The sequence below is a fragment of the Salmo salar genome, chromosome 24 (assembly GCF_965601325.2).
Source record: "Salmo salar chromosome 24, fSalSal1, whole genome shotgun sequence".
Taxonomy (NCBI): domain Eukaryota; kingdom Metazoa; phylum Chordata; class Actinopteri; order Salmoniformes; family Salmonidae; genus Salmo; species Salmo salar.
The window spans coordinates 1,812,314-1,838,739 of NC_138314.1; the positions used below are offsets into that span (position 1 = coordinate 1,812,314).

Here is a 26,426-nt window from a genome sequence, read left to right on the forward strand (position 1 = left end):
CATTTAAAGGGCCAGTATCCCAACCTGATCCAGCGTGTCCTCCTCAAAAATAACAATAAAACATTTCCAACACAAGTTGTTTTTATGCAACATAATAAAACTTGGGTTTGCATCCAAAAAATAAAATAAACATTAACAGCTACACATCATGCAGTATCAGTCCACACCTTGCATTTGGGCCTGGAAACAAGCACAATACACAACTCATTTATTATTGTTATATATTCACTAAAACAAGCATTTTCTGAATTTCCCAGTAGATGGCAGATTTGCAAGCAAACGTCAACTCACATCTCAGCTTCCTGTTCTACAGGAAGTAGTGTTCTTGCTTACATTTTTGGGTTCCAAGCCAAAAAGTACAGTAACTTAGTTGGTTCTGTAAAATAATGGTTGACAGTTGATAATGATTATCTAGTTTATAGTATTTTTAATTTACGCGTTTCTTCGGCCATGTCTGCAAGCTGCTGCTATTTTACCGTGGTGTTTCTGGTCTCGGCTCCTTCGTTCTTGTCGTGTCTGCTAGTTACGGGCGCTCAGGTCGCCTTGGTCGAGATTCTGCTGAGAGAACGTCCAGATGTCAGCACCGTTCTACAAGGCGAGGTGCTCGAAGCGAACTGGGAAAGCAGCAGCGTACCCGAAAAACACAATCAACAAGAGCATGATCTCGAAGGGGACCTCATATTAGTGAGTGATGTTACAGCTGGCTAGGCTCTGCTATGTAAAACCACTGGATTTGTATGTGTAACATGATATGGATATAAACATTACAGTTACTGAGAAAATAACATATACAGTGTATATATACAGTAATCTATATTGTCTAGCAATAGCTTAAAATCTGTTATTTTCACCATTGCATTTTGAATCATCAAGCATGCAATGTCTGCATAGGATAAGTCTATGATATTTCCCAGTAATAATCATATAATGACCCCAGTGTTTCCAATTGCCATTGTTCAGGTGCAGGATGAGGAGCCGCAGGTGAGCCGGGGCAAAGGTGGGGGTGTCCAAGCCAAAGACCAGGAGCCATGGATAGGTGTGGTGCCTGTCAAAGTGGAGGAGAGCAAAGCTTCCACTGCTGGGAACAGCCAGGAATCCTTTGCTGCTGCCGTTGTCAATAAAGTGAGTTCAGGGAGGAAACAATACAAAAAAAGACCATGATTTTGGGGATTTTCACAAAATGTAATCCATAGAATGATTCTTTGAAGGAAGGATTGTTGACATATATTTGACATTTGTATCTAAAAGCATAATTGAAAAATCATTTATCAAAGTTTCTGGCGTTACCTAGGCTTCCTTTAAGACGGCATGATCTGTAGGTGCTACAAAGCAACATTTTATTTCATATTAAGCTTTACCGCTTGTTCTGTAATATGAGTAGTATTTTGATTTAAATACAATTTTTGTACATTCATTTATGAATAAAATGTAAACATGAATATTGAAAATATAAAAGTTTTGAGTTGGTAACTTAAAAAATATATACATTGTTGAACATAATATGCTCAGTGGTTCCCAACCAGTGGTACTATGACCCCTGGGTGTACTTGGTCTATCTCTAGGGGGTACTTGAGAAGACTCATGAGACCATAGGCCTACTGGTAAATTGCTTAAAAATCATTATTTAACCTGTCTCCTCCCCTTCATCTACACTGATTGAAGTGTATTTAACGAGTGACATCAATAAGGGAGCTTTCACCTGGTCAGTCTGTCATGGAAAGAGCAGATGTTCTTAATGTTTTGTATACTTACTGTACATCAACAATCCTTCCTCAAAAGGATCATTTTATGGATTCAATTTAGTGATAATCCCCAAAATCTTTTTTGTCCTGGTTTTGTGAGGAATCACTCACATGGGCATGGGAAGAACAGTCTGTCAGTCCACTGTTTTGTTGAATAATTTGTATATTTGGTGAAATAAGTATTATGACACACAACAAACTATACCCTGATCAGTGAGAGATGAATAACTGTCTGAATGTTGTATCTGTTCTTCAGCACCACAGAGTTTCACCTAGGGTTGCAAAGGGAGGGTATATTACAGGAAATTTACCAGGAAACTACCAGATTTTTTTAAATCCAGGATTTTATCATTGTAATCTATCACATGACATTTAGTGTCCCTTTTGGGTACTTTGTACAGGTGTCTGTAATTATCTCTGGCCCTCTGTGTGGCCTTATAACATGTCAAATATGAAATTATTACACAAAGATGATTTTCAAATAAAAAATAGAATGGCAAAGCTGTAAAACGTTAACCTAAATATACATCTTTAACTTAGTGAATAGTGTTTAGTAGGAGGGTTTCAGCATGAAATATGATTAATATTATTTTTACACACTTTTAACACATGCAAATATATCAGTCTGGGTAAAGTAAGTCTGAAGTAAGTATATAACCACTATCTCTCTTTGTTAGATGAAACGAGCCTTGGTCCTGGGGGCTTCTGCACTCATCATCCTAGCCCTCAATCAGAACACTATCAGAGAGGTAAAAGTCATTTTCTTACACACTGGCTGTGTTAGTGCTGGGCTGGAGCAAAAGTCTGCACACCCTGTAGCTCTCCTGGACCAGGGTTGGTGACCACTACTATAGAGCATAACACCAATGTTGCTCTATAATTGTCAGCTGTTAGAGTAACCACTCCTCTACTACTGCTTTACAGTATAACCCCATAGAGATAGAACAATGATATATGGTCTATGATAACTACTATTCTCTCCTGTATTCTCCTTCTAGATGGATCTGTCCCAAGTCCTCTCTAAGCCAGTCATTGTCATCCAGACATCAGAAAATGTTACCAAGCTTATCGGAGCACTCCTCAGGTACCACAGTGATGGAAAACGAAACAATACTAGTCTACACAAGGATCCCTCTCTGTGTATATATTTAACTAGGCAAGTCAGTTAAGAACAAATTCTTATTTACAATGACGGCCTACACCGGCCAAACCCGGACAACGCTGGGCCAATTGTGCACCGCCCTATGGGACTCCCAATCACGGCCAGTTGTGATTCAGCCTGGAATTGAACCAGGATGTCTGAAGTGACGCCTCTAGCACTGAGATGCAGTGCCTTAGACCACTGCGCGACTTGGGAGTATAGCTTTGATTGTATGAATATACTATAGCATACTGACTAATATAGAGACACTGAGGGAGTTAACTCTATGGTTTATTTCATAGGGGCCTTCATGCTACTGTGAAAATCACATACAAGACTATTCTACAGGACAACTTGGTAAGATCATCTTTTTGCCATAAACTTTATCACCTTAGAGAACAGCAAAATAGTCAGCGGACATTTCCAGTTTTCTATGCATTGTATCACTCTACTGTCCAGCTCATGTTATTACTTTGGATGTGTGTACAACCTCCTCTCTGGTGGTATTGTAGGGGGCCACCCTGACGTTGTGGTCCACGTGCGGTCTCTCCAGAGGCGGTCTGTATGGAGAGTGGCAGGGGGTCATCTGCACCGGAGAGACCAACTCGCAGGTCCAGGTGTGAACACCATGGCATACATTCAAATGAATAGGGACAACAAAATAAATAATCAATGACATTCTAACCAAAGATAATCTGATTTTTACGCTACAACTCCTCACAGGCTAGATCTAACAAATCACTGATCTGTGCAACTCGTTGCTTTTTCCTACATCTCTGTTGTGTGACAAACGTAAACAAATGATTCAGAGGTAGGTTAACATCCATGCTCGGTCCTGTTATGTGTTGTCCTCCAGAAGTACCTGCATCAGCTGTGGAACACGGTCCTACTGGTGGCTCTGATCCTCTGTACAGGGGTCATAGTTCAGGCTCGATGGCAGTACCAGGACAACCAACTCAATGACGACCTGGAGGTAGAGTTGAACCATTTTCCTCTTTTAATCATTCAGCAATTAGCAGACACACTAATCTAAAGCAAATTTAAGTAAACAGACACTGAACGACAGTATGAAAATGAGATGCTTTAAAATTAATGATGTAGAAACATTCACCATAATATTCATGACTTAATCATTCCTACAGTTACCAAAACAGGACATCCTGAAGAGACTGTCTTCCCTGAAGACCAGGATGTACCGGCAGCCCAAACCGTGGTGTGACCCAGCGCAGCTAGAGACAGACAACTGTGCTGTCTGTCTGGAACAGTTCAACAACAACCAGGTCAGACTGACTGACTCCTGAGGGGTATACTACAAAGCAGGATCAAGGAGTTAGCCAGCTAACTTGTCTAAATATTCTGAAATAGCATTGTTGTTTTTTACAGCTAAGCTTGACTTGGGCATGGTCAAATTGACTCAACAAAAAACTCATATCTAAGTTTATCTTTCTTAACACTAGAACCGATGGGCCTCGAGGGACCCCCCTTTCAAGTTAATGAGCAGTCATTTTAACTGCAACATTCTAACAGTGTAATTAATACATTTCATATATGCTATCGCAAAAATAATAATTTGGTTGTGTTAATGAAGGTCTTGGGTAACATTAGAATACCATTTATTTTTAAATGTAAAATAATACAGTAGCATTTTCATTATTTTGTTACTGTAGACTATATGTAAAAACAAAAAAACACTAATTCAAGTGCAAAATCAATTTTATTCGTGGAGTGCCTTAGTTACAACTATGAAACGGAAAGCTTGTGTTGGAATGCGGTAACAGCTCATTTTTATTACGTCAAAATAAAATAAATACCCCATCGTCCAAGACTCACGGTCAGCAAGACGCACGGTCAGTATCCTAAACATCATTATAAGAGCAGTGTTCTTGATAAATAGCGAAAGTCGGCACAAAAGCAATAATTGCATTATAATTAATGTGTCGATATGACAGCAGTCAAAAATAGTCAATTGTCAGCTGGTGAGTGTGTTGCCTATGCTGTTTTTTTGCTTGAGATGTAGGGCCTGCTCTTTGTGATAACATTTTGTGCTGATAATCGTCCCAAAGCATTGTCACCGGCTTGTTTTATCCAAGCGGTGCCGTCCCTTCCTCTCTCCTGTCTCACCATTTTCATTTGGTGGTGCCGCGGGCACCTGCTCAGTGTGTACTGGTCTGGCTTTTTTGCACTTAGGCCTTAGAGGTTTAGGCTGAGGCTCAGAATCAGAAGAATAATCATCAGAGATGTCATGATTCATTTCTGTGTAGTTTTCATTCAGATTTTGTAGTAACGCTAACGCAGCATGTGCATCTATTCATCTTGGTCTTCTTGCCATTGTAAAATACGCACGCTCTCACTGTGTACTCCAAATAGGCCAGAGTAGACTGATAAGACTGTTTGGATTCGATGGACTGATATAGTGTATGTATCATTTTGACATTATAATTAGAATAGATCAATAGAATGGAAAGACCTGTTCTTCATTCACAATTGGTGAGTACATAATTATGCATTGTTCGCTTCCCCTCGCTCATCAACTTACCCATTCTCCCCCATCATACTTTACTTTGTTTATTTCATCTGTTTTTATATGTGTGAAATTAGTTTTAGTATAGTTTCATGACAGTTATCGGGGTGATTGTCAACAGGGCATGGCACCTTCAACTGTTGGGAAAAGGAGGGGAGCAGACCCTACTGTCGGGAGGACGAGGGGCAACGGCGGAAAACCATTAAAACAATTACATGTCCTCCTAAAACGGGTTGCAACTCCAGTTCTGTTTGTGATATTAAGATGTGTTATAAAGACTTATTTAGGCAAAGACGAAGGGGGGCATATTTAAAAAATATATATTAGCAGTCCAAATTACTGCTTTAGTGATTCCAGCGTTAATGAACCAGAAAATCAAGTTATTTCTGGCATTTTTTTTTTTTAGTTAGCTACTGCTAACTCGTTGATCCTGCTTTGTAGTATACCCCTCTGGAACTACTCAGAAACACACACAAACATGTCATATGTTACATAGAAAGTAAGATGTATAACACATATCAATTCTGTAAATTCTACTTTAGACACGAGTGTTAGTAGTATGCTAACTCACCTGGTGGTGTGTGACTGTGTGTTGCAGTGTCTTCGCGTGCTGCCCTGCCTCCATGAGTTCCACAGGGACTGTGTGGATCCGTGGTTGCTCCTGCAGCACACCTGTCCTCTGTGTAAACGCAGCATACTCAGTAAGTTATACACCTGCCCCCTGTGTAAACGCAGCATACTTAGTAAGAGCTCTACTTGCCTGTACACATAAGTGCAACTTTATTTGCCAAATGCAATTAACACATTTGAAATCTAATGTAGCGTTGGTGATTGTATTTGGTACCCGGGTTAATTAGCTATTCCCTTTGACTGTCATCTTGCCCTTCCATCCACAGGTAACCTCTGTAGAGACAGCTAATGGTAGCCTTGGCCCAGCTCCTCACCCCACTGACCAGGGCCCAGTTTTTAAAAACTTTTAATCTGGATCAGAATTTCGATTCTGTAATCCCCATTTTTGCTATCCAGGTTCAGATCAATCTGGCTGTTTTTGAGCCAGTTTTCAGAAAAAAATCAGATAGGATCATTCTGATCCAGATACCACAATATCAAGATCACAGAATTTGGATTTTCAGTGTTTTGAACAGGCCTAAATCTTGACATCTGCTGGACAAATTGTGGTACTACTTCTACACTGTCATAGGGTAACAGAGATGAGTAAACTACATGAATGGGGGATCAAGATAATCCAGGTTTTTGGCATAAAAACTATCCTAAAAACTATCCTAATCCAAACCTTTTAGAGTTTTGAAAATGCAAAAATGACATGATTAAAGTTCAGATTGGATTACCAAATCTTTATCCGGAGGATCATAATCACATTTTTCAGTTACATTTTTATAATCATTTTTAATCCTGTCCGAATCCGGAATCCAATCACATAACTTCTGAAAAGCTGGGCCCAGAACATTGGGATCAAGTTGTCTTGTCGTCTTTCGTGACTAGTTTTCAGTAACAGTTCCAGACCACACCTCTTCTTCTTGCACTGGATTGTGGGCGGGGGAGCTTCTCCCAGCAGCTGGCCTTCTTATTGGACAATGTTGACCTCTGACCTTTTAGGGACAGCCAATCCTGAAGCAGCTTCACTTATCTATGTGGTACTGTAAAACAAATGTTACTGTACCAGTGTTGAAACAAACAGTACATTCTTCCTGGGATAACATACCGTACAATGACGTTACTCTATTCTCTCCCACCCTCCTCTCTTGCTGCATGTGTGATAGAGTACTGGTGCCTCATGGTGAAAGTGTCTATACATGTCAGGCATTCTAATGTTCTGTTAATCTGTAGTGGAATTCCATGTATGTTCTTTACAGGGAAATTAAAGTCCAAGGCATTTTAATGTGAAAAAATAAGATATAGCTTGGTTAAGTTGTATTTGCATGGATGTTAAATGCAATATGGTACAAAGCATGGTTAACAGTGTGTTGCTAACTGGCATCAAAACACATCTGGTCATTTGGGGCCCATATTCCACCATATCACAGGGTCAGTATAATCTCAAAAGTTAATTTAAATTTGTATAGATGGACTAATTTCATCCAGACTATTGTCTACTTAAGGAATACAATTTCAAAGTTTGTGTTAATTCTGAACTAATTGGAATAAGGGTGGGGAGAGAATTATATTGTTACTCCTACTTTTGTTAAACTCTGTAGAAAGACTGCTCTGTGAGGTAAATGCCTTATTCACCAGATAACCAGAGTAGCTGTACAGAGACAGACAGCATGTTACAAACACATCTGCACTTAAGAGTGTACTACTTGACAGTACTTATTTTAGAAATCCTTTATGTAGTCCTTAAATAGTTTTATTATAAACCAGTGACCTTGCAGAACTGAAACAGACTTGACCTTGGCTAACCAATGAGTATAGCATGGAAAGGTGAAAGGTCAAATGGAGTCATTTGTATCACTTTCACTCAACCACAGGCCTTCATTGTAAATAAGAATTTGTTCTTAACTGACTTGCCTGGTTAAATAAAATAAAATCTAGCAACGCCTTATAGGGAAATGTGAATACTCTAAATGCTTCCTACCATCAGCTAATTACTTGAGTAATATAGCTGCCGTTTCCATCTTTCACCATCCTACGGTATTATGTTGCCACTAGAACACTTTAAAGTCAACGCTCAGTTCACACAAAAATACTCCATTGGAAGAGCTCTAACCACAGTATTAAATGTATTTATTATTTTGTTTGTTCTTAAGAGCTTCAAAAAGCAAATTGTAATGTTTCTATTTTTTATAAAAATGCTCTTATAGATCTTTCTATAGGATTCTTTTGTTATAAAGTAGTTGTCCATGGCGAGTCAGAAGCCTCTTGAAGCTGTTCGATGCCAAATGTCCCTCAGACAGACCTCTTAGGCTGCACTTCCAAACACACACGACTGTTGTTATAGCAGCTCACTTTTTGGGTTGAGGCTGAACCATGGTGGGTGGGGATTGGCTGGGTGAGGAGATATGAACTACCACAGACACTTTCACTTCGTTCAGACATTGCACACACACGCTGCCACCCCTGGTCCTGGTCTGCCTGTCAGTTTGATGTCTAGTCCTGTCACTGACATTCATTGTTCTTCCAGATCCAGCGGTTTCAGACTGACAGTCAGGCCGGTCGCACTGGTTCTCTTGTCCTATTGGAGTCTCCCTCTCTCGTTTTAGTCATATGTTCCTTGTTCATTTGATGACGATGTCAAAGCTAATGATTCCATCACTCCAAATCTTAATAAATGGATTTGTTACATGGCAAAAATAAATCTCTTGTCCTTCACTCACTCCATTCAGTCAGCACTTTGGTTTAACTGAATTAATCTACATTATTGGACTTAACAACTGAAACTAAACAATTCAAACATGTCTCTAAACATTCCACCAACAGGCCACTTGTCAACCAAAGTTCTGTTATCATGGAACTAATCATTGGTGTCCCTTTGCGATAGAAAATGGAAAACTAGAATGTCTTTACTAAAAGAGAACAGAAAAAGGCCTATAAAATGGCCTGGTCGGTGAATCCCGGTAGAAAGAATCTGACTGATGAAGAGGACATCAATCAGGGCTCATGACCTTTGAGCCCAGATTATCTTTCTCTCTTTCCTTCCTTTCCACGTCGTCGCGTCTTGTATGCACCGTCCGCTAGGTCAGTTGGTTGGTCTCAATGGCAACACTTATCAGGAGGGGATCATTCCTTTGTTCCTCTTGCGGTCGGACATAGCCCTGCGGTTGTGGTTGGCTCCCCTGCTCTTGTGGGCCTCCTTCTTGCGTCGGTCCAGAAGAGTCTCTGTTGACTGGCCCTGGCCTTTAGGTTTACCCACCACGTCTCTCTCTCTGGCAGGCTCCGGACGGAACCTAGGAGGAGGAGAGGGGTTCAAATGGGAAATGCACACATTTCTCATAAGCAAACCTCAATTTAGGATGTCTTGCATTGTAATTGTAAGACATAGCAGAACTTAAGGACAATATAAGACATGGATTTAAGTTAGTGTGTGTGTCTCCGTACCCCTTCCTGTGTTGCATGGTAGCTCTCCTGGCCTCTGCCCTCTCTCTCAGCAGAGCTGGGTCCTGAACAAACTGGTCTCTCTTCACAGCGCCTTCCTGAGAACACACACCATGGAAAGGGTTAATGATACAACACATACTGACTGATCCATCTAAACAGCTTAACCTAGATATAAGAATAACACTACAGCATAGCCACTGGTTCAACTATGTCAAACCTAATATAAATCATCTGGATAACAAAACATGGTACATAGACAGCCTTAGATAGCTAGCCATCTTGTGGGCAAGATTTTAAACAGCGCCATTCAAATCAAATCAATAGGTCCACAGACGACACAATCGCCATCACACTGCCCTAACCCATCTGGATAAGAGGAATACCTATGTAAGAATGCTGTTCATCGATTACAGCTCAGCATTTAACACCATAGTACCCTCCAAACTCGTCATTAAGCTCGAGACCCTGGGTCTCGACCCCGTCCTGTGCAACTGGGTCCTGGACTTCCTGACGGGCCGCCCCCAGGTGGTGAAGGTAGGCAACAACATCTCCACCCCGCTGATCCTCAACACTGGGTCCCCACAAGGGTGCGTTCTCAGCCCTTTCCTGTACTCCCTGTTCATCCACGACTGCGTGGCCATGCACGCCTCCAACTCAATCATCAAGTTTGCAGACGACACTAGTGTTAGGCTTGATTACCAACAACGACGAGGCGGCCTACGCGGAGGAGGTGAGGGCCCTCGGAGTGTGGTGTCAGGAAAATAACCTCACACTCAATGTCAACAAAACAAAGGAGATCATCGTGGACTTCAGGAAAAAGCAGAGGGAGCAGCCCCTTATCTACATTGACGGGACAGTAGTGGTTTTAATTTCCTCGGCGTACACATCACGGACAAACTGAAATGGTCCACCCACACAGACAGCGTGGTGAAGAAGGCGCAGCAGCGCCTTTTGCTTGCCATATGAGCTCTGTTATACTCAGACACCATTCAAACGGTTTTAGAAACTTCAGAGTGTTTTCTATCCAAATCTACTAATAATATGCATATCCTAGCTTCTGAGTTTGAGTAGGAGGCAGTTTAATATGGGCACATATTTTTTCCGAAATTGTCAATACTGCAGGTTACCCTGTTGGGGCTAGGGGGCAGTATTTGCACGGCCGGATAAAAAAAACGTAACCGATTTAAACTGGTTACTACTCTTGCCCAGAAACGAGAATATGCATATAATTAGTAGATTTGGATAGAAAACACTTTGAAGTTTCTAAAACTGTTTGAATGGTGTCTGAGCCAAAACCTGAGAAGATTCTATACAGGAAGTGCCCTGTCTGACAATTTGTTCTCCTTCTGTGGCATCTCCATCAAAAATACAGCATCTCTGCTGTAACGTGACATTTTCTAAGGCTTCCATTGGCTCTCAGAAGGCGCCAGAAAGTGGAATGACGTCTCGGCAGTCTCTGGGCGAAAGAAAGCAGGAGTTTTTGTGAGTGGTCAGGCAGGGAACAATGACACTGGAGATGCGCGTCCACGAGACGACTCCATGTTTTTCTTTCAGTCTTTGAATGAATACAACGTCGCCCGGTTGGAATATTATGGCTATTTTACAAGAAAAATAGCATAAAATTTGATTTTAAACAGCGTTTGACATGCTTCGAAGTACGGTAATGGAATATTTTGAAATTGTCACGAAATGCGCTCGCTCGTCACCCTTCGGATACTGACCTGAACGCACGAACAAAACAAAGCTATTTGAATATAACTATGGATTATTTATAACCAAAACAACATTTTGTTGTTGAAGTAGAAGTCCTGGGAGTGCATTCTGATGAGGGAACAGCAAAGGTAATCCAATTTTTCTTATAGTAAATCTTAGTTTGGTGAGGGCCAAACTTGGTGGGTGTCAAATTAGCTAGCCGTGATATCTACTCAGAATATTGCAAAATGTGCTTTCGCCGAAAAGCTATTTTAAAATCTGACACTGCGATTGCATAAAGGAGTTCTGTATCTATAATTCTTAAAAGAATTGTTATGTATTTTGTGAACGTTAATCTTGAGTAATAAAGTAAATTCCACGGAAGTTTGCGGTGGGTATTTTCGTTCTGAACATCACATGCTAATGTATAAAGCTGGTTTTTGATATAAATATGAGCTTGATTGAACAAAACATGCATGTATTGTATAACAATATGTCCTAGGAGTGTCATCTGATGAAGATCAAAGGTTAGTGCTGCATTTAGCTGTGGTTTTGGTGACATATATGCTTGCTTTGAAAATGGCTGTGATAATTTTTGGCAGGGTACTCTCCTGAGATAATCTAATGTTTTGCTTTCGCTGTAAAGCCTTTTTGAAATCGGACAACGTGGTTAGATTAACGAGAGTCTTGTCTTTAAAATGGTGTAAAATAGTCATATGTTTGAGAAATTGAAGTTATAGCATTTATGAGGTATTTGTATTTCACGCCACGCGATTCCACTGGCTGTTGACTAGGTGGGACGCTAGCCCAGGGAAGTTAACCTACAGTGCCCAGGGAGAATAAGTGTCAGAATACTTTTGAAAAGACAGAAGTGATTTTAGTCTTCTAAATGAGAAAATAGTTTTTCATGTATAGTTTACCAAGTCAGTAACCATGCCCACGTGAGCACAGAGATTATGCAAAACGTAATGGAATGCCCTTTTTCCCCCAAGTGTTTAAAAGGACGCGCTGAAGAATTAACATATTAGACCAGTTACAGTGAGGGAAAAAAGTATTTGATCCCCAGCTGATTTTGTACGTTTGCCCACTGACAAAGAAATGATCAGTCTATAATTTTAATGGTAGGTTTATTTGAACAGTGAGAGATAGAATAACAACAAAAAATCCAGAAAAACACATGTCAAAAATGTTACAAATTTATTTGCATTTTAATGAGGGAAATAAGTATTTGACCCCTCTGCAAAACATGACTTAGTACTTGGTGGCAAAACCCCTGTTGCCAATCACAGATGTCAGACGTTTCTTGTAGTTGGCCACCAGGTTTGCACACATCTCAGGAGTGTCCCACTCCTCTTTGCAGATCTTCTCCAAGTCATTAAGGTTTCGAGGCTGACGTTTGGCAACTCGAACCTTCAGCTCCCTCCACAGATTTTCTATGGGATTAAGGTGTGGAGACTGGCTAGGCCACTCCAGGACCTTAATATGATTCTTCTTGAGCCACTCCTTTGTTGCCTTGGCCATGTGTTTTGGGTCATTGTCATGCTGGAATACCCATCCACGACCCGTTTTCAATGCCCTGGCTGAGGGAAGGAGGTTCTCACCCAAGATTTGACGGTACATGGCCCCGTCCATCGTCCCTTTGATGCGGTGAAGTTGTCCTGTCCCCTTAGCAGAAAAACACCCCCAAAGCATAATGTTTCCACCTCCATGTTTGATGGTGGGGATGGTGTTCTTGGGGTCATAGGCAACATTCCTCCTCCTCCAAACACAGCGAGTTGAGTTGATGCCAAAGAGCTCCATTTTGGTCTCATCTGACCACAACACTTTCACCCAGTTGTCCTCTGAATCATTCAGATGTTCATTGGCAAACTTCAGACGGGCATGTATATGTGCTTTCTTGAGGGACCTTGCGGGCGCTGCAGGATTTCAGTCCTTCACGGCGTAGTGTTACCAATTGTTTTCTTGGTTACTATGGTCCCAGCTGCCTTGAGATCATTGACAAGATCCTCCTGTGTAGTTCTGGGCTGATTCCTCACCGTTCTCATGATCATTGCAACTCCACGAGGTGAGATCTTGCATGGAGCCCCAGGCCGAGGGAGATTGACAGTTCTTTTGTGTTTCTTCCATTTGCGAATAATCGCACCAACTGTTGTCACCTCACCAAGCTGCTTGGCGATGGTCTTGTAGCCCATTCCAGCCTTGTGTAGGTCTACAATCTTGTCCCTGACATCCTTGGAGAGCTCTTTGGTCTTGGCCATGATGGAGAGTTTGGAATCTGATTGATTGATTGCTTCTGTGGACAGGTGTCTTTTATACAGGTAACAAACTGAGATTAGGAGCACTCCCTTTAAGAGTGTGCTCCTAATCTCAGCTCGTTACCTGTATAAAAGACACCTGGGAGCCAGAAATCTTTGATTGAGAGGGGGTCAAATACTTATTTCCCTCATTAAAATGCAAATCAATTTATAACATTTCTGACATGCGTTTTTCTGGATTTTTTTTTGTTATTCTGTCTCTCACTGTTCAAATAAACCTACCATTAAAATTATAGACTGATCATTTCTTTGTCAGTGGGCAAATGTACAAAATCAGCAGGGGATCATATACTTTTTTCCCCCTCACTGTATGTGCAGCTCCAGCTGAATACATTACCAATGGTTAAGAAATCTACCACTCTATAGACCAAGCAGACTTAAGGCGTAAGCCAAATGTTTCAAAATGGTTATAAACTCTGAAGCTATCAATCAATACAGAAGAAGCAAATCCTAGACGTCACGTTATCAGTCTGCAGCTGAAGACGTACGTAGCCTAGGGATGAGAACACCGACAACCTCTGAAGCATTCTAACAAGATCAACTGAGAACTACTGTATAGGGTACTTCAAAGTATCCATTCTTACCACCAGCACAACCAGGAGCTCTACCTAAGGACATGGTGATCTCTGGTGGCCAAACCAGAGTCATACGCCAACATCTCCGTGACCAAAGGATTTGGACGATCAAGGACAGCTCAACCGTAAATATATAAATTGCATTCTCTTTTTTTCGAATGAACGGCTATCAGAGTGCTTAAGATTTTGAATTTTCATGAGCGAAGCTTCCCGATGTCCAATAGAGTAACTCCTTAGTCTCCCCCCCCCCCTCTGAATTCACCACCGTGTTATAACCAAACTGTCCTGTTAGTCTTCTAGAGACTATTTACTGTATAATATTAGTGTGTATTCTGTAATTGTTAAAGTAGTTAGTAAATAAATAATTGAGCCAATTTGTGTATCGCTGATTATGTTTAGAATGATTGATGAGGTAATAATACATTAATAAGTTAATTAAATGTTACATGATTAGTTTAATCAAGTAATAATAATTACACAGAGAATTGATTTAATATAACAGTCATCACATTAATGAAGTCCACGTCACGACAGTAGTCACCAACCTTTGAGTCAAGATCACATTTGCAGTCGAAAAGTAAACCGAACTCTACCGCTCAGATTTGTAGAAATTTTTCCCAGTCTGATCTTTTTATTATAATCATGTATTATCATTTTTTTTAATTAAAATTGAGTTCCCAGCACTGAAGTCTGAAATTTCAGAGTTTCCAGTTGTTTTAGTTTAGGCATTAGTCTCAGCGGAGGAAGGGAGAGAGCAGCAGAGGGTCTGCCTTTCGCAGTCCCTGCTCTCTCCTTCCTTTCCTCCGGTAAGACTGACTAGAGAGATGGGACAGTCTTCCACCTGATGGCGAAACTTGAGTAGCACCGCCTCATGCACAAATTCATGTTTTTTCTATGACCAGAGGAAGTGAAATACTCCTCAATATAAAAAAATAAAAAAACACATGACGAGCTGCTAATAAATAATAAAAACAAAGGGCTAATCAATACACTTGGCTACTCATTCATTGCAGCGTAAGTAGGGATAAGCGTGTTTTATGTTTTGTAATAGTGTTAAATAAAAACAGTGTTGACAGTGCTGAATAAAAACTTAAGACATGAACCAACTCAAAAAAATAGCAGCTCTTTGCTGTGTTCTTTGACAGTCTCTCTGGTCATTGTTATAAAAGTTTGCTGTGGCCGGGGAAGGTGTAGGCTTCCAGATCTCCCAGTCCGCCAGGTAGGCGGAGTTTGTCTTTTCAGACAAATTAAATGGTTCAAAATAGAAACACTTTGCCCACCCAGTGCGCAGGGCTTCTGAATCAAGTACACCTATCACCAACACAACAAAAAAATTAAAGAGCGCAAGCCTTTATTGTAGGCTTTTCTACAGAAATGTTTGGTGCTCGACTAGGAATGCTTTGAAGATCGACCGGTCGGTGACCACTGTTCCATACAGTACAATCCATTTCTATACAACCTACCTTCTCGTCCTCTTCCTCCTCTACGTTCTCCTCCTGCATCTGTGGTCTGCCTCCCTGCCGTAGGACCTGAGGGACGGTGAACGGCCTGTGGAAGGGAGAGAGAGAGAGAGAGAGGATGTGTCACAATCAATAAATAAAGCGTATTCATAAAGCCCTTTTTACATAAATGTGGTACAAGAGTTGTCACAAAGTGTTTTCATTAACAGGAGCTAGATCTCAAAGGAAAGCAGTAGCGCCTTGGCAAGAGGTAAGAAACCTTGACTGAGCAACCAAACTCAGATGGGAGGCTCTAGTCTAAATCAGTATAATGACTAGCTAAAATCTTAATCAGTAAACAGGTGTGTATGTTACCTGCGGTTGAGCAGGTTGGAGTCTCCGTCCAGATCATTGGCTCCTACTTGGTTGATGTCATATGTGTCATCATACTCATCATCATAATCGTTCAGATTGTAGATGGCTCCTGAGTCGCTGGGAGTCACGATGACCTCATCCACCACAGTCTCATAGGTCAGGTAGCGTTCCTTCTGCTCTGCTATGTGCTGCTTGTCATTTAGCAGGTCCCGCACACTCTCTCCTTTCCTGAAGGGAAACAACACAGACAGATATACAGAGATTATAGATCACAAAGATACAGAGGTCAGGCTTTATTGTACAGTTCACCATTGACCTGGTATTTATCTAAAAATGACTTGGGATTATTTATTTATTTATTTTGGGTGTGGTTTGGCGTGACAAGACAGGACAGGAAACGGTCTGTGACCGAGTCATCAGGAGGCCATCTTGGCCACAATTAAATAGTCGATAGTGTCTCACCTCCGGCCCTTCCAGACACGAGTCATGTCCACCTGGTCTCTGTTGAAGACATCAAACTCATCATCGTCAAACACGTTGGACCTGGTGCTGAGTACAGGAGGCAGCTCCTCCTTTACCGGCCTGGAGAGAGAGGCGAACATCAACATTAATACCTTTTTCAGACTACCCAACCAGTGCTGGCTCTGTTATTTTCTGTTCACATTGTTATTTCCAGCACAGTTCCCACAACTATGGTGGATACGTAACCAGGCCAGCGCAGCACGACTCAGCTTGTGCATCTTTGTTTGTCTACACACAGACCAACCCACACACCCCTCTCCCTACCTGGGCATGGCTCTGTCCAGTTTGTCCAGGTCAGGGTGTAGTCGGTCCTCTAGGATGTAGTTAATGACCAATTCAGAGCTGTAGTTGTACTGGTGGAGACAGGCCAGTAGAAATCCCTCTCCCAGGTCTGGTAGCAGATCTCTGATATGGGTTAACAGAGACTCCAGCTCCCCCGCACTGATCGTACCCGCAGCACCCTGGATAACACATATCAGACACACACTATTATAACAGCATCTACACAGGACTGAGGCTACTGTGCATTGTCTGACTGTGTGTTGTCTCATATAGGATAGGTAAGCTCTCAAAATGATTTGGTTATATTTGTGTATAATTTTGCCTGCTAAAATTACAAATCTGGAGGTCATACTTGCAAACATAAGCAACCATTTAAATGTAAACAGTTGCGTATCAGCCAATTAAAAAAATTGTTGATTTACTTGCACGTGACAGAACACTAAATTGTAGCTGGTCCCATCAGATAACATAGCACACGTTAGCCCTAAACTAGCCCCCCCAGGTGGCAGTGATTATATCCTGGAACAAGTTCTGCATCAGCCAATTAAAATCGTTGATGTAGTTGGACGAGTTCCAAAAACTTGCTCACGGAAGCGTCCTTAACATACCCCCAACAGCATGTCCTGATCATCAAAGCAACTATATTTGACTGACTGGTCAAATTGCATTCTGTGTAAAGTGCCTAGTCCACATAATTGTTGCAGATTGTGGCATGAGTTCCAATCTCACGAGTCCTCACATTTGAAATGTAGATTTACATGTATTGTGTTAGTGTGTTGAAAAGGGACATCATTTTCAAGCTGTTGTCTGTAGGCTAAGATTGCATTTATTATTAAGGAGCTCTCTCTTCAGCCTTGCACACAAACACTAATAATCATAAGGCATAGGCTTTATTACATGGAGGTGTACACCTAAATGTAGGCCTAAAACATTTTATATGCATTTTTAATCATCTGCTTTGTCACGTATGCATTACTTGACTCGATGAGGAAGAGCATTACAAAGTGTACAGTAGGATTTTATTAGGTACACCACCCAGTTTAAGAAAATGTATCACTCCTACAGGCAGTGAGTCATGTGACCGTGGCTTGCTATATAAAGCAGGCAGACAGGCAAGCATTGAGGCTTTCAGTTACTGTTAGATTTAACGTTATAATGAGCAAAACGAGTGACCTAATCGACTTTGATCGTGGAATGATCGTTGGTGCCAGGCACGCCGGATCCAGTATCTCAGAAATGACTGCCCTCCTGGGCTTTTCATGCACGACAGCGTCTAAGGTTTCTGAGAATGGTGCAACAAACAGCTCGTTGATGAAAGAGGTCGAAGGAGAATGGCAAGAACTGTGCAAGCCAAGAGGCGGGCCAAAGACAGGAAAATAACGGCGCAGTACAACAGTGGTGTGTTGAACAGCATCTCGGAAAGCAAAACTCATCGATCCTTGTCACAGATGGGCTATTGTAGCAGGCGACCACACCGGGTTCCACTCCTATCAGCTAAAACCAAGAAGAAGTGGCTTCAGGGGCACGCGATCACCAACACTGGACAATTGAGAAGTGTAAAAATGTTGCCTCGTCCAACGAATCCCAGTTCCTGTTGCGTTATGCTGACGGCAGAGTCAGGGCTTGGCGTAAGCAGCATGAGTCCCACCCTGCCTCGTGTCAATGGTACAGGCTGGTGGCAGTGGTGTACCGCCATCCAATCTGCAGCAACTGCGTAATGCCATTGCGTCACCACCAACATCCCTGTGGAATGTTTGACTTGTAGAATCCATGCCCCAAATAATTAAGGATGTTCTGAAGGTAAAGGGGGTTCCGACCCAATACTCTATGGGGGTTTTATCTAACTCTATGATTAGCATTTTCTGTATGCTACTATAGGAACTCCAATCAACATAGCTATAGCTTACATTAATTAACATCAGATAGTGTCCTCCTTATGCTATAACCCTACTAATGCATATGGGACTTTGAATGGTACACCTCAATTCATGAACAACTGGCCGGTGAGCCACCCACAGAGTGATTACGCCCTCTCCTGGCGAGGAGACAGTGTAGGCAACCCTGGTCCTGGAATGGCGCAGGAACTTAATGTTTTTGATTTAACCCATCTGAAAGACCAGATGTGTTGATTTTAGGGAATCACTGCTCAATTAGCTCAAGTTGGTCTTGAGTGGTGCCTAGTTGGAACAAAATCCTGCAGTACTCCAGGAACAGGGTTGCCTACCCCTCATGTAGGCTATCATTAGTAGGTTAAATTATTATGTAGGCTTCACTTACGTAGGCCTGCAACGTTTCATAGGCTATTCATTATTATATTCATCCACTTTATTACATGTTTTGAATCGAGTGTCAACGACCAGCAATTACCTATCTTTTCCTCAACAAAAAAGCTTAATGCGAGGGGGTCTCGAACCCATAGTTAAAGTGCACTATCGATTTCGAGTGAACCGCTTAGAAGCGATGGTGATAATGGTAGCCTACATGTCTGCTATTTGACAAATGCATATGTCTCTTAATTTTTTTTGTTTTACGCTGTATGAGTGGCGCAGCGGTCTAAGGCTCTGCATCTTAGTGCTAGGAGCGTCACTACAGACCCTGGTTCGATTCCAGGCTGTATCACAACCGGCCGTAATTGGGAGTCCCATAGGGCGGCGCGCAATTAGCCCAGGGTTTGGATGGGGTAGGCAGTCATTGTAAATAAGAATTTGTTCTTAACTGACTTGCCTAATTAAATAAAGTTTAAATAAATACAGAAAATAAATCAACGTAGATGATGTAAGGACCTCATTTATCTTTTTTCCATAAAAGCACAAAATCTTGAGATTTTCTCATATATGCTAGGAGCCTAGTCAAGGATACATCAATGCAATATTGGCACACAACATTTTGTTACAGACCAACGTAACAAAAGTAAACCTTTCATTTGTAGGTTTAAAATATACCCCGTGGTCAGGGTTGACCTATTTTAAGAAATGCCATTGGTTGGTGCATATAAAGTCTAAGATCTTTGATAGGCTGATGAAGAATTTGTTCCAGGATATAGTCACCGCCACCTGCTATATTAGCATAAAGCTAATATATGCCATGTTATCTGATGGGACCAGCTAGAATTTAGTGTTCTGTCACGTGCAAGTAAATCGACTATTTGAATTGGCCGATACGCATTATGAGTTGAGAGAAACGGTTTAAATTGAAATGATCACTTATGTTCGTACGTATGGCCCCGTTATTTTGGCGGTTTAACTAACAAACTACAACACAGCTCACCCCACCCCATTTGCCCAAACTGGTATCTCCTATTCAGAACTCACGTTGTCTCCTTTATGGGGCATATCCCGCATGGCCTCTGCTCCTCTGGGGGTCTCCCCTTCTTCCCCTGGCTCTCTGATCACCATCTCTCCCCCCCAGGCCCCTGCCCCACCCTCTACTCCCTGGCCAGTCAGCCCGGCAGAGGAGTGTGTCTGCTGGGGTCTGTACTGGGTTCTCCTCCGGCCGATGCTGTCCCAGGCATCCTCCACCCCCTGGAGCAGATATGATGTCCTAGTCTCATCTCTGACAGGGACGGAGGGTTAAGGAAAGACAACAGGCAGTGCTGGAGGAAAGGGTGGTGGAGGTGTGTTAATATCACTGCTCTAGGTTGGATGGATGGATACGTTTCTTCCAATGAGGGGGATGTGTATGTTTCTATGACTGAGTGGCTGACTGGTGGACTCATTGAGGAACATGTGTCTGAGTGTGTGAGACCATGTGGAGGAAGGATACAGGAGAGGGAAGGCCTGCTGTAGAAGACTGATATCATCAGCTATGGGGAACTGCTCATCGTAGTCCAATAGGAACCTGAGACAGACAGCAACAAGGATGGCATAAACAAACATTCTTTATCTCCTCAATGGACAACCTCCAATCAGTTACACAGCATTCCTAAAAACAGCAGTTATCGTACGAAAACTCTGGTATTAATTAGGTCAGGGATGCAATGGTCAAAACTATTGATTGAAGACGTTTATGGCCCTTCAAAAGGAAATTCTTCCCATATCAGGATTCAAACAAGTATGCACTGTACCTCTTCTCTGGTAGGAAAGTAGTGAAATGCTGCAGGAGTTCCTCCACAAATGTCTGAATGTTCTCTGAGCTAAAATCAAATTAACAACAATGTTCAAAGACTGCAGGAAGGCTATGAGCAAATATGATCCCCATACTAAAAGAAAATATGAATTCCAGCATGAAGGTTTGGTAGGTGGATAAAGAAAGGATGAAAAAGAGAATAGAAAGAGATAAAGGCATTTTATTCTGACCCCTCTAGTATGGGCTGTAGGCAGGTGTGTTGTAGCAGCAGGTGTGCCATCTCCACCATCCTCCTCCGGGCGTGACACACCCTCCTCCACAGGTCCTCCTGGAGACTGGCAGGGGGCACGGGAGGGGTCAGTCACTCACACAAGTGCGTACACACACACACGGATGCAAAAATGAACAGGCGCGGTACATACACACACAGAACATAGAACATAGTTGAAGTCAGAAGTTTACATACACCTTAGCCAAATACATTTAAACTCAGTTTCACAATTCCTGACATTTAATCCTAGTAAAAATTCCCTGTGTTAGGCCAGTTAGGATCACCACTTTATTCTAAGAATGTGAAATGTCAGAATAATAGTAGAGAGAATGATTTATTTCAGCTTTTATTTCTTTCATCACATTCCCAGTGTGTCAGAAGTTTATATACATTCAATTAGTATTTGGTAGCATTGCCTTTAAATTGTTTAACTTGGGTCAAACGTTTGGGTAGCCTTCCACAAGCTTCCCACAATAAGTTGGGTGAATTTTGGCACATTCCTCCAGACAGAGCTGGTGTAACCGAGTCAGATTTGTAGGCCTCCTTGCTTGCACACGCTTTTTCAGTTCTGCCCACAAATGTTCTATGGGATTGAGGTCAGGGCTTTGATGGCCACTCCAATACCTTGACTTTGTTGTCCTTAAGCCATTTTGCCACAACTTTGGAAGTATGCTTGGGGTCATTGTCCATTTGGAAGACCCATTTGCAACCAAGCTTTAACTTCCTGACTGATGTCTTGAGATGTTGCTTCAATATATCCACATAATTATCCTTCCTCATGTTGCCATCCATTTTGTGAAGTGCACCAGTCCCTCCTGCAGCAAAGCACCCCCACAACATGCTGCCACTCCCGTGCTTCACGGTTGGGATGGTGTTCGTCGGCTTGCAAGCATCCCCCTTTTTCCTCCAAACATAACAATGGTCATTATGGCCAAACAATTCTATTTTTGTTTCATCAGACCAGAGGACATTTCTCCAAAAAGTACGATCTTCGTCCCCATGTGCAGTTGCAAACCATAGTCTGGCTTTTTTATGGTGGTTTTGGAGCAGTGGCTTCTTCCTTGCTGAGCAGTATGACGGCTACGTGGTCCCATGGTCTTTATACTTGTGTACTATTGTTTGTACAGATGAACGTGGTAGCTTCAGGCATTTGGAAATTGCTTCCAAGGATGAACCAGACTTGTGGAGGTCTACAATTACCTTTGAGGTCTTGGCTGATTTCTTTTGATTTTGCCATGATGTCAAGCAAAGAGACACAGAGTTTAAAGGTAGGCCTTGAAATACATCCACAGGTACACCCCCAGTTGACTCAAATTATGTAAATTAGCCTATCAGAAGCTTCTAAAGCCATGACATCATTTTCTGGAATTTTCCAACCTGTTTAAAAGGCACAGTCAACTTAGTGTATGTAAACTTCTGACCCACTGGAATTGTGATACAGTGAATTATAAGTGAAATAATCTGTCTGTAAACAATAGTTGGAAAAATGACTTGTGTCATGCACAAAGCTGATGTCCTAACCGACTTGCAAAACTATAGTTTGCTGACAGTGAAATTTGTGGAGTGGTTGAAAAACGAGTTTTAATGACTCCAACCTAAGTGTATGTAAACTTCCGACTTCAACTGTAGACAGTTCATGCACAGTACCCACACACACACATACATGAATAAATCAGGTTGTAATACACTATTAATTGGTATATACAGCCATTTGTGTGCATTTTCTTTATAAGCCAGAATGTTTAATAAAATTACATTTAAACTTGATCTACCGGTTGTCGGTGCATTTTGTCCTTCTGCTGCTTGAAAACTGAGACAAAGTATTCACAGAATAGTGTTATTCAGACTTTCAAAAAGTTTGGTAAACAACACTTTCCTGTGGATACTCCATCTCCACCTCCTACCGCCAAAAGAACCAACCGGGAAAGTAACCTCAAATATAATTTTATTTGTAGAAACTAAGTCTTTTTTTTACAGCAACTTCTTTCAGACTGATATCCATGGGGAAAGCATGGTAACAGTCTGACGTTCAGGCAAAAGCACACAACTACGAACAGAAACACACCTCTTGTCGTCAAAGTTTCTTTTCCTTACAGCCTTCTCTATGTCAGGCACAGCCACCTCGTAGAATGAGGCTAGTCTAAGAAGAATAAGAAGGTAAAAGTTAGAGCAAAAGTGATCAATTGACAAAAGCAATATTGAAATAAACAAATGTTCCACCACTGTGGAAACAGTGTAGTTGAATAGTGGTGGTGGGAAACAAGCTAAATACTGCTTGTTCTTGGCTGTATATGTTTACCAAATAAAATAATTTAAACTGTTGAGGAAACTGAGTGGAAGGTGTGTGCGAGCGCGCACGCTACCTATTGAGGAAGCTGTGACAGTGAAATGTAGAGCAGGCAGCAGGGAAGATGTCCAGGAAGGCCTGGATGGTGGTACAGGTGTCACACAGGTACAGCACCAAATCCACTAGGTCCTGGAAGAGGCACAACCAGTCAGAACCAGTCACTCCTGTACTAGGAGAATGTCAACTCATTGAGGAGATGGAAGAGGTTTCACAACAATCAGTTAAAACAAACCGGTGACTCATTGAAGAGATTTTAAACTTCAGCTGACATGTTTTAAAGACACCAATCTCTGACAAGCAGTGGACTTTACTTTATAACTGTGGTCTGTCTAGTCGGTCATGGTGTAAAATGCATCAGCAGTATGTTTATCATAACCTGTTGACTCATGGTCATGGCGGTGGGTCGGCTGGGTTCGCTGAGCTTCAGAGGCTCGATGGCAGTGGCTCCTTCACACTGGAGACCACACTTAGCAAGGATAGTGTCCAACACCTGGGGAGAGACAAAGGGCAAGTCTGAAATGGCACCCTATTTTCTACAAAGTGCACTCCTTAAAAGTTGCAGGCTGAGACATCTTAAAAAGCCGTGACACTAAATTTGAATTGAGGTAAAATTTCAGCGTCACCTAGATTATTTTCAAAGAGCACAAAACCTTTTGAAATGGAGTGTATTGAATGGTTGTGCTTCTTACCTGTAGGACTGAGAGAACCGCCTCATCCAGGTCTCCATAGTAACACGGCTGCTGGGTGAAGATGTTTTCTGGAAGATAAACAAGACATTGATGTCATTTATTGAGAAACAAATCTGTTCTAGATCCATTTGAGCAGGTAAAATGCTACACCTGAGAAAGGGCCCATTGCTGAGCTCACCTATCATCTTATGTAGCAGCTGGGAGTTTCCTTTCCCAAACAGAACACACAGGTCCAGGATCTTGGGAATGTCGAACAGGAAGTTGTTGTAAATGATCTCTCCGAACACAGTCGGAGTTATAAAGCTCTCCTGAGAGAGAAGAGAAAACAGGAGATAAAAGTTATGTTCAGTCAGACAATTCTCCTCTCAATATAAGAGTCGGGCGGAGAATAATTAATGTTCCAAAAATTCTTTCTCTAACAGAGGTTAAATATAACTTGTCTCTAACGCCGTCTAAACACGACCTTTAAATGTGAGCCAAGTTATCTGCTTTTAAATTACAGGTATCTGGACGTGCATAAGACAGTTTCTCCATTCAACAACACTACATCATTGCATTATCAGAAACAGACATACCCCCAGAATACCTAGAAAGCAGCGGTACCTTGGACTCCTTGTGCGTGGCCATTCTGAGGAAGGTCATAAAGACGGCTCGGTGGATGCAGCGCTGCATGTCAGCAACGGCCGGGGAGGAGGGCAAGGAGGAGGGGTCTAATCCCCGAGGGGAGTGGCGTAGGTAGGAATCCAGACACTTCTGCAATGACTCATCAAACACCACCTGGGGGGGGGGGGATATGCGTGTTAATGATGGCCACAATGGGTTTAGGTTCTTCTTCGTCAGGTCAAAACCTCCCGTCTCCACATCATATGGTGTATGACAGCCACAGTGACTGACCTGGCACCAGAACTTGTCATGTCGCAGGGCCAGCAGCCAGTCCAGGTCCTCAGTGATGAACTTGCCATGCTCCAGGTACTCCTCCACCTGAGCGGGGGAGCTGTCCTCGGGAGGGGGCTTATAAGGCACGAAACACCGCTCCTCCTTCCTGTCTGGATGCTGCCATGGCAACACAAGGACAGTGGGCAATGGTTCAGAGACATCAGACATAGGCAAACACACTGATATTATATAGCTTAACTTCTACAGTTGAGGGAAACATATACTAGAGTGGGTTATGAGAAAACTAGGACAGTAAAATAGGTCTGATGAACTGGCACATAACCAAAGGGAATTTACAGACTTTGATGATAGCTTACAGTAGCAAACTCTACCTAATACAGATAACATACCACAACGCAGTTCGTTTGTGATGTGACAACCACAGCTATGGACATAATGTACACGAGGAAGCAGTGTCAGATGGTTTTTAATGTTGGCTGTCTTACCAGGGCTGGCAGGGTGCGCTCCTTTCCCAGAGGCCCAGTAGCCTCTGTCACCTGTTGCTCATCAAGAGGTATCATTGCACACGCCATCGTTTCTCTTCACTCTTTCAAGTTCAAGTTGATTCTTCAAATAGAGAGATAACTTACTGTATGCAATGGATAGGACACACATCCAACTAGTTAGCGAACCTACCTGCTAGTTAAGTAAGACGATTCCCAGTTTAGGTAACAGCTGGGTTAGTTCAAAATCGATTAAGCCAACTAAGCTAGGTACAACCGTTAAGTATGAGTCAGTAATGTTACCAAACTAGGCACGCCGGTGTGTAGTTTGCCGCGGACAGAATGTGCATTAATAATTTAGGAAGTGGCTACAACAAATCAACGTGGCAGTGGCAAAGAAAGACATAACTAGCCAGCTAATTGCAGACAGTTAGCTAGCATGAGTTTCTCAGCTTGCCAATCAGACAACTGAGCCACACAAGAGTTGGCAAGGAAGATTAACCACAACGCGTTAGTTAAGCTAATTGAATCATGTTAGCTATTTTAGCATCATATGTAATTGCCAATTACCACAACGATAAAAACACCTCTTATTTTATATAATGTTTGGCTCTTTCAAGCCATTACGAGCCACTGTTCTGTTTTGCGCATGAGGCGAGCCGGAAGTGCCCAAGCACTTTTACATTGCGCACGCGCAGCTCAATGTCCGTTTGCGTGACGCAAATGATATACAGCCTGGGACAGACAGCAGAGAGGAAGAATCTTTGTGCTTGATAGCCAAGTTAGCCATTTATGAGGCCTTCGTGGATTGTTCAGAAATATTTCATATGCGAATGTCATGCATAATAAAGGAGGCAAATGATGAACGATGAGTTGCGCAACATTTGTCAAAGCATCCACCCAGCACAGCCAGAAGAGGACTGGCCACCCCTCAGAGCCTGGTTCTTCTCTGGGTTTCTTCCTAGGTTCCAGCCTTTCTAGGGAGTTTTTCCTAGCCACTGTGCATCTACATCTG

General features: G+C 42.1%; 2 protein-coding genes across 5 annotated transcripts; one reads left to right on the top strand and one right to left on the bottom strand.

Moving 5' to 3' along the window:
* The first annotated feature begins 289 nt into the window (after positions 1-289).
* rnf215 (ring finger protein 215) lies at positions 290-7,317 on the top strand. Of its 3 annotated transcripts, none has more exons than XM_014170491.3 (10): positions 290-684; positions 961-1,122; positions 2,420-2,491; positions 2,741-2,826; positions 3,186-3,240; positions 3,396-3,500; positions 3,740-3,856; positions 4,026-4,163; positions 6,003-6,105; positions 6,301-7,317. In XM_014170491.3, the coding sequence occupies exons 1-10, from the start codon at positions 451-453 to the stop codon at positions 6,321-6,323; spliced, it is 1,095 nt and encodes a 364-aa protein (XP_014025966.1). In that variant the 5' UTR covers positions 290-450; the 3' UTR covers positions 6,324-7,317. The 3 variants fall into 3 exon arrangements, with proteins under 3 accessions (XP_014025966.1, XP_014025967.1, XP_014025968.1); XM_014170492.3 differs by having other exon boundaries at positions 3,743-3,856; XM_014170493.3 differs by lacking the exon at positions 2,420-2,491.
* Positions 7,318-8,132: 815 nt separating this feature from the next.
* ascc2 (activating signal cointegrator 1 complex subunit 2) lies at positions 8,133-26,085 on the bottom strand. Of its 2 annotated transcripts, none has more exons than XM_014170480.3 (19): positions 25,605-26,085; positions 25,415-25,535; positions 24,927-25,085; positions 24,636-24,809; positions 24,211-24,340; positions 24,033-24,100; positions 23,720-23,833; positions 23,360-23,472; positions 23,062-23,136; positions 20,956-21,060; positions 20,724-20,792; positions 20,423-20,497; positions 19,972-20,212; positions 16,643-16,839; positions 16,319-16,438; positions 15,857-16,084; positions 15,506-15,590; positions 9,461-9,555; positions 8,133-9,309 (listed from the first exon to the last, which is right to left on the bottom strand). In XM_014170480.3, exons 2-19 carry the CDS (start codon positions 25,499-25,501, stop codon positions 9,132-9,134), a joined length of 2,313 nt encoding a protein of 770 aa, XP_014025955.2. In that variant the 5' UTR covers positions 25,502-25,535; positions 25,605-26,085; the 3' UTR covers positions 8,133-9,131.
* Between the last annotated feature and the right edge of the window lie 341 nt (positions 26,086-26,426).

Coding starts and splice junctions, on each gene's coding strand:
- rnf215 (XM_014170491.3), top strand. CDS start 451: ATGTCTGCAAGCTGCTGCTATTTTACCGTGGTGTTTCTGGTCTCGGCT. Junction 3,501..3,739: donor AGACCAACTCGCAGGTCCAG/GTGTGAACACCA, acceptor GTTGTCCTCCAG/AAGTACCTGCATCAGCTGTG. Junction 6,106..6,300: donor GTGTAAACGCAGCATACTCA/GTAAGTTATACA, acceptor TTCCATCCACAG/GTAACCTCTGTAGAGACAGC.
- ascc2 (XM_014170480.3), bottom strand. CDS start 25,501: ATGGCGTGTGCAATGATACCTCTTGATGAGCAACAGGTGACAGAGGCT. Junction 16,085..16,318: donor CGTGTCTGGAAGGGCCGGAG/GTGAGACACTAT, acceptor GTTTCCCTTCAG/GAAAGGAGAGAGTGTGCGGG. Junction 9,310..9,460: donor ACCATGCAACACAGGAAGGG/GTACGGAGACAC, acceptor TCCTCCTCCTAG/GTTCCGTCCGGAGCCTGCCA.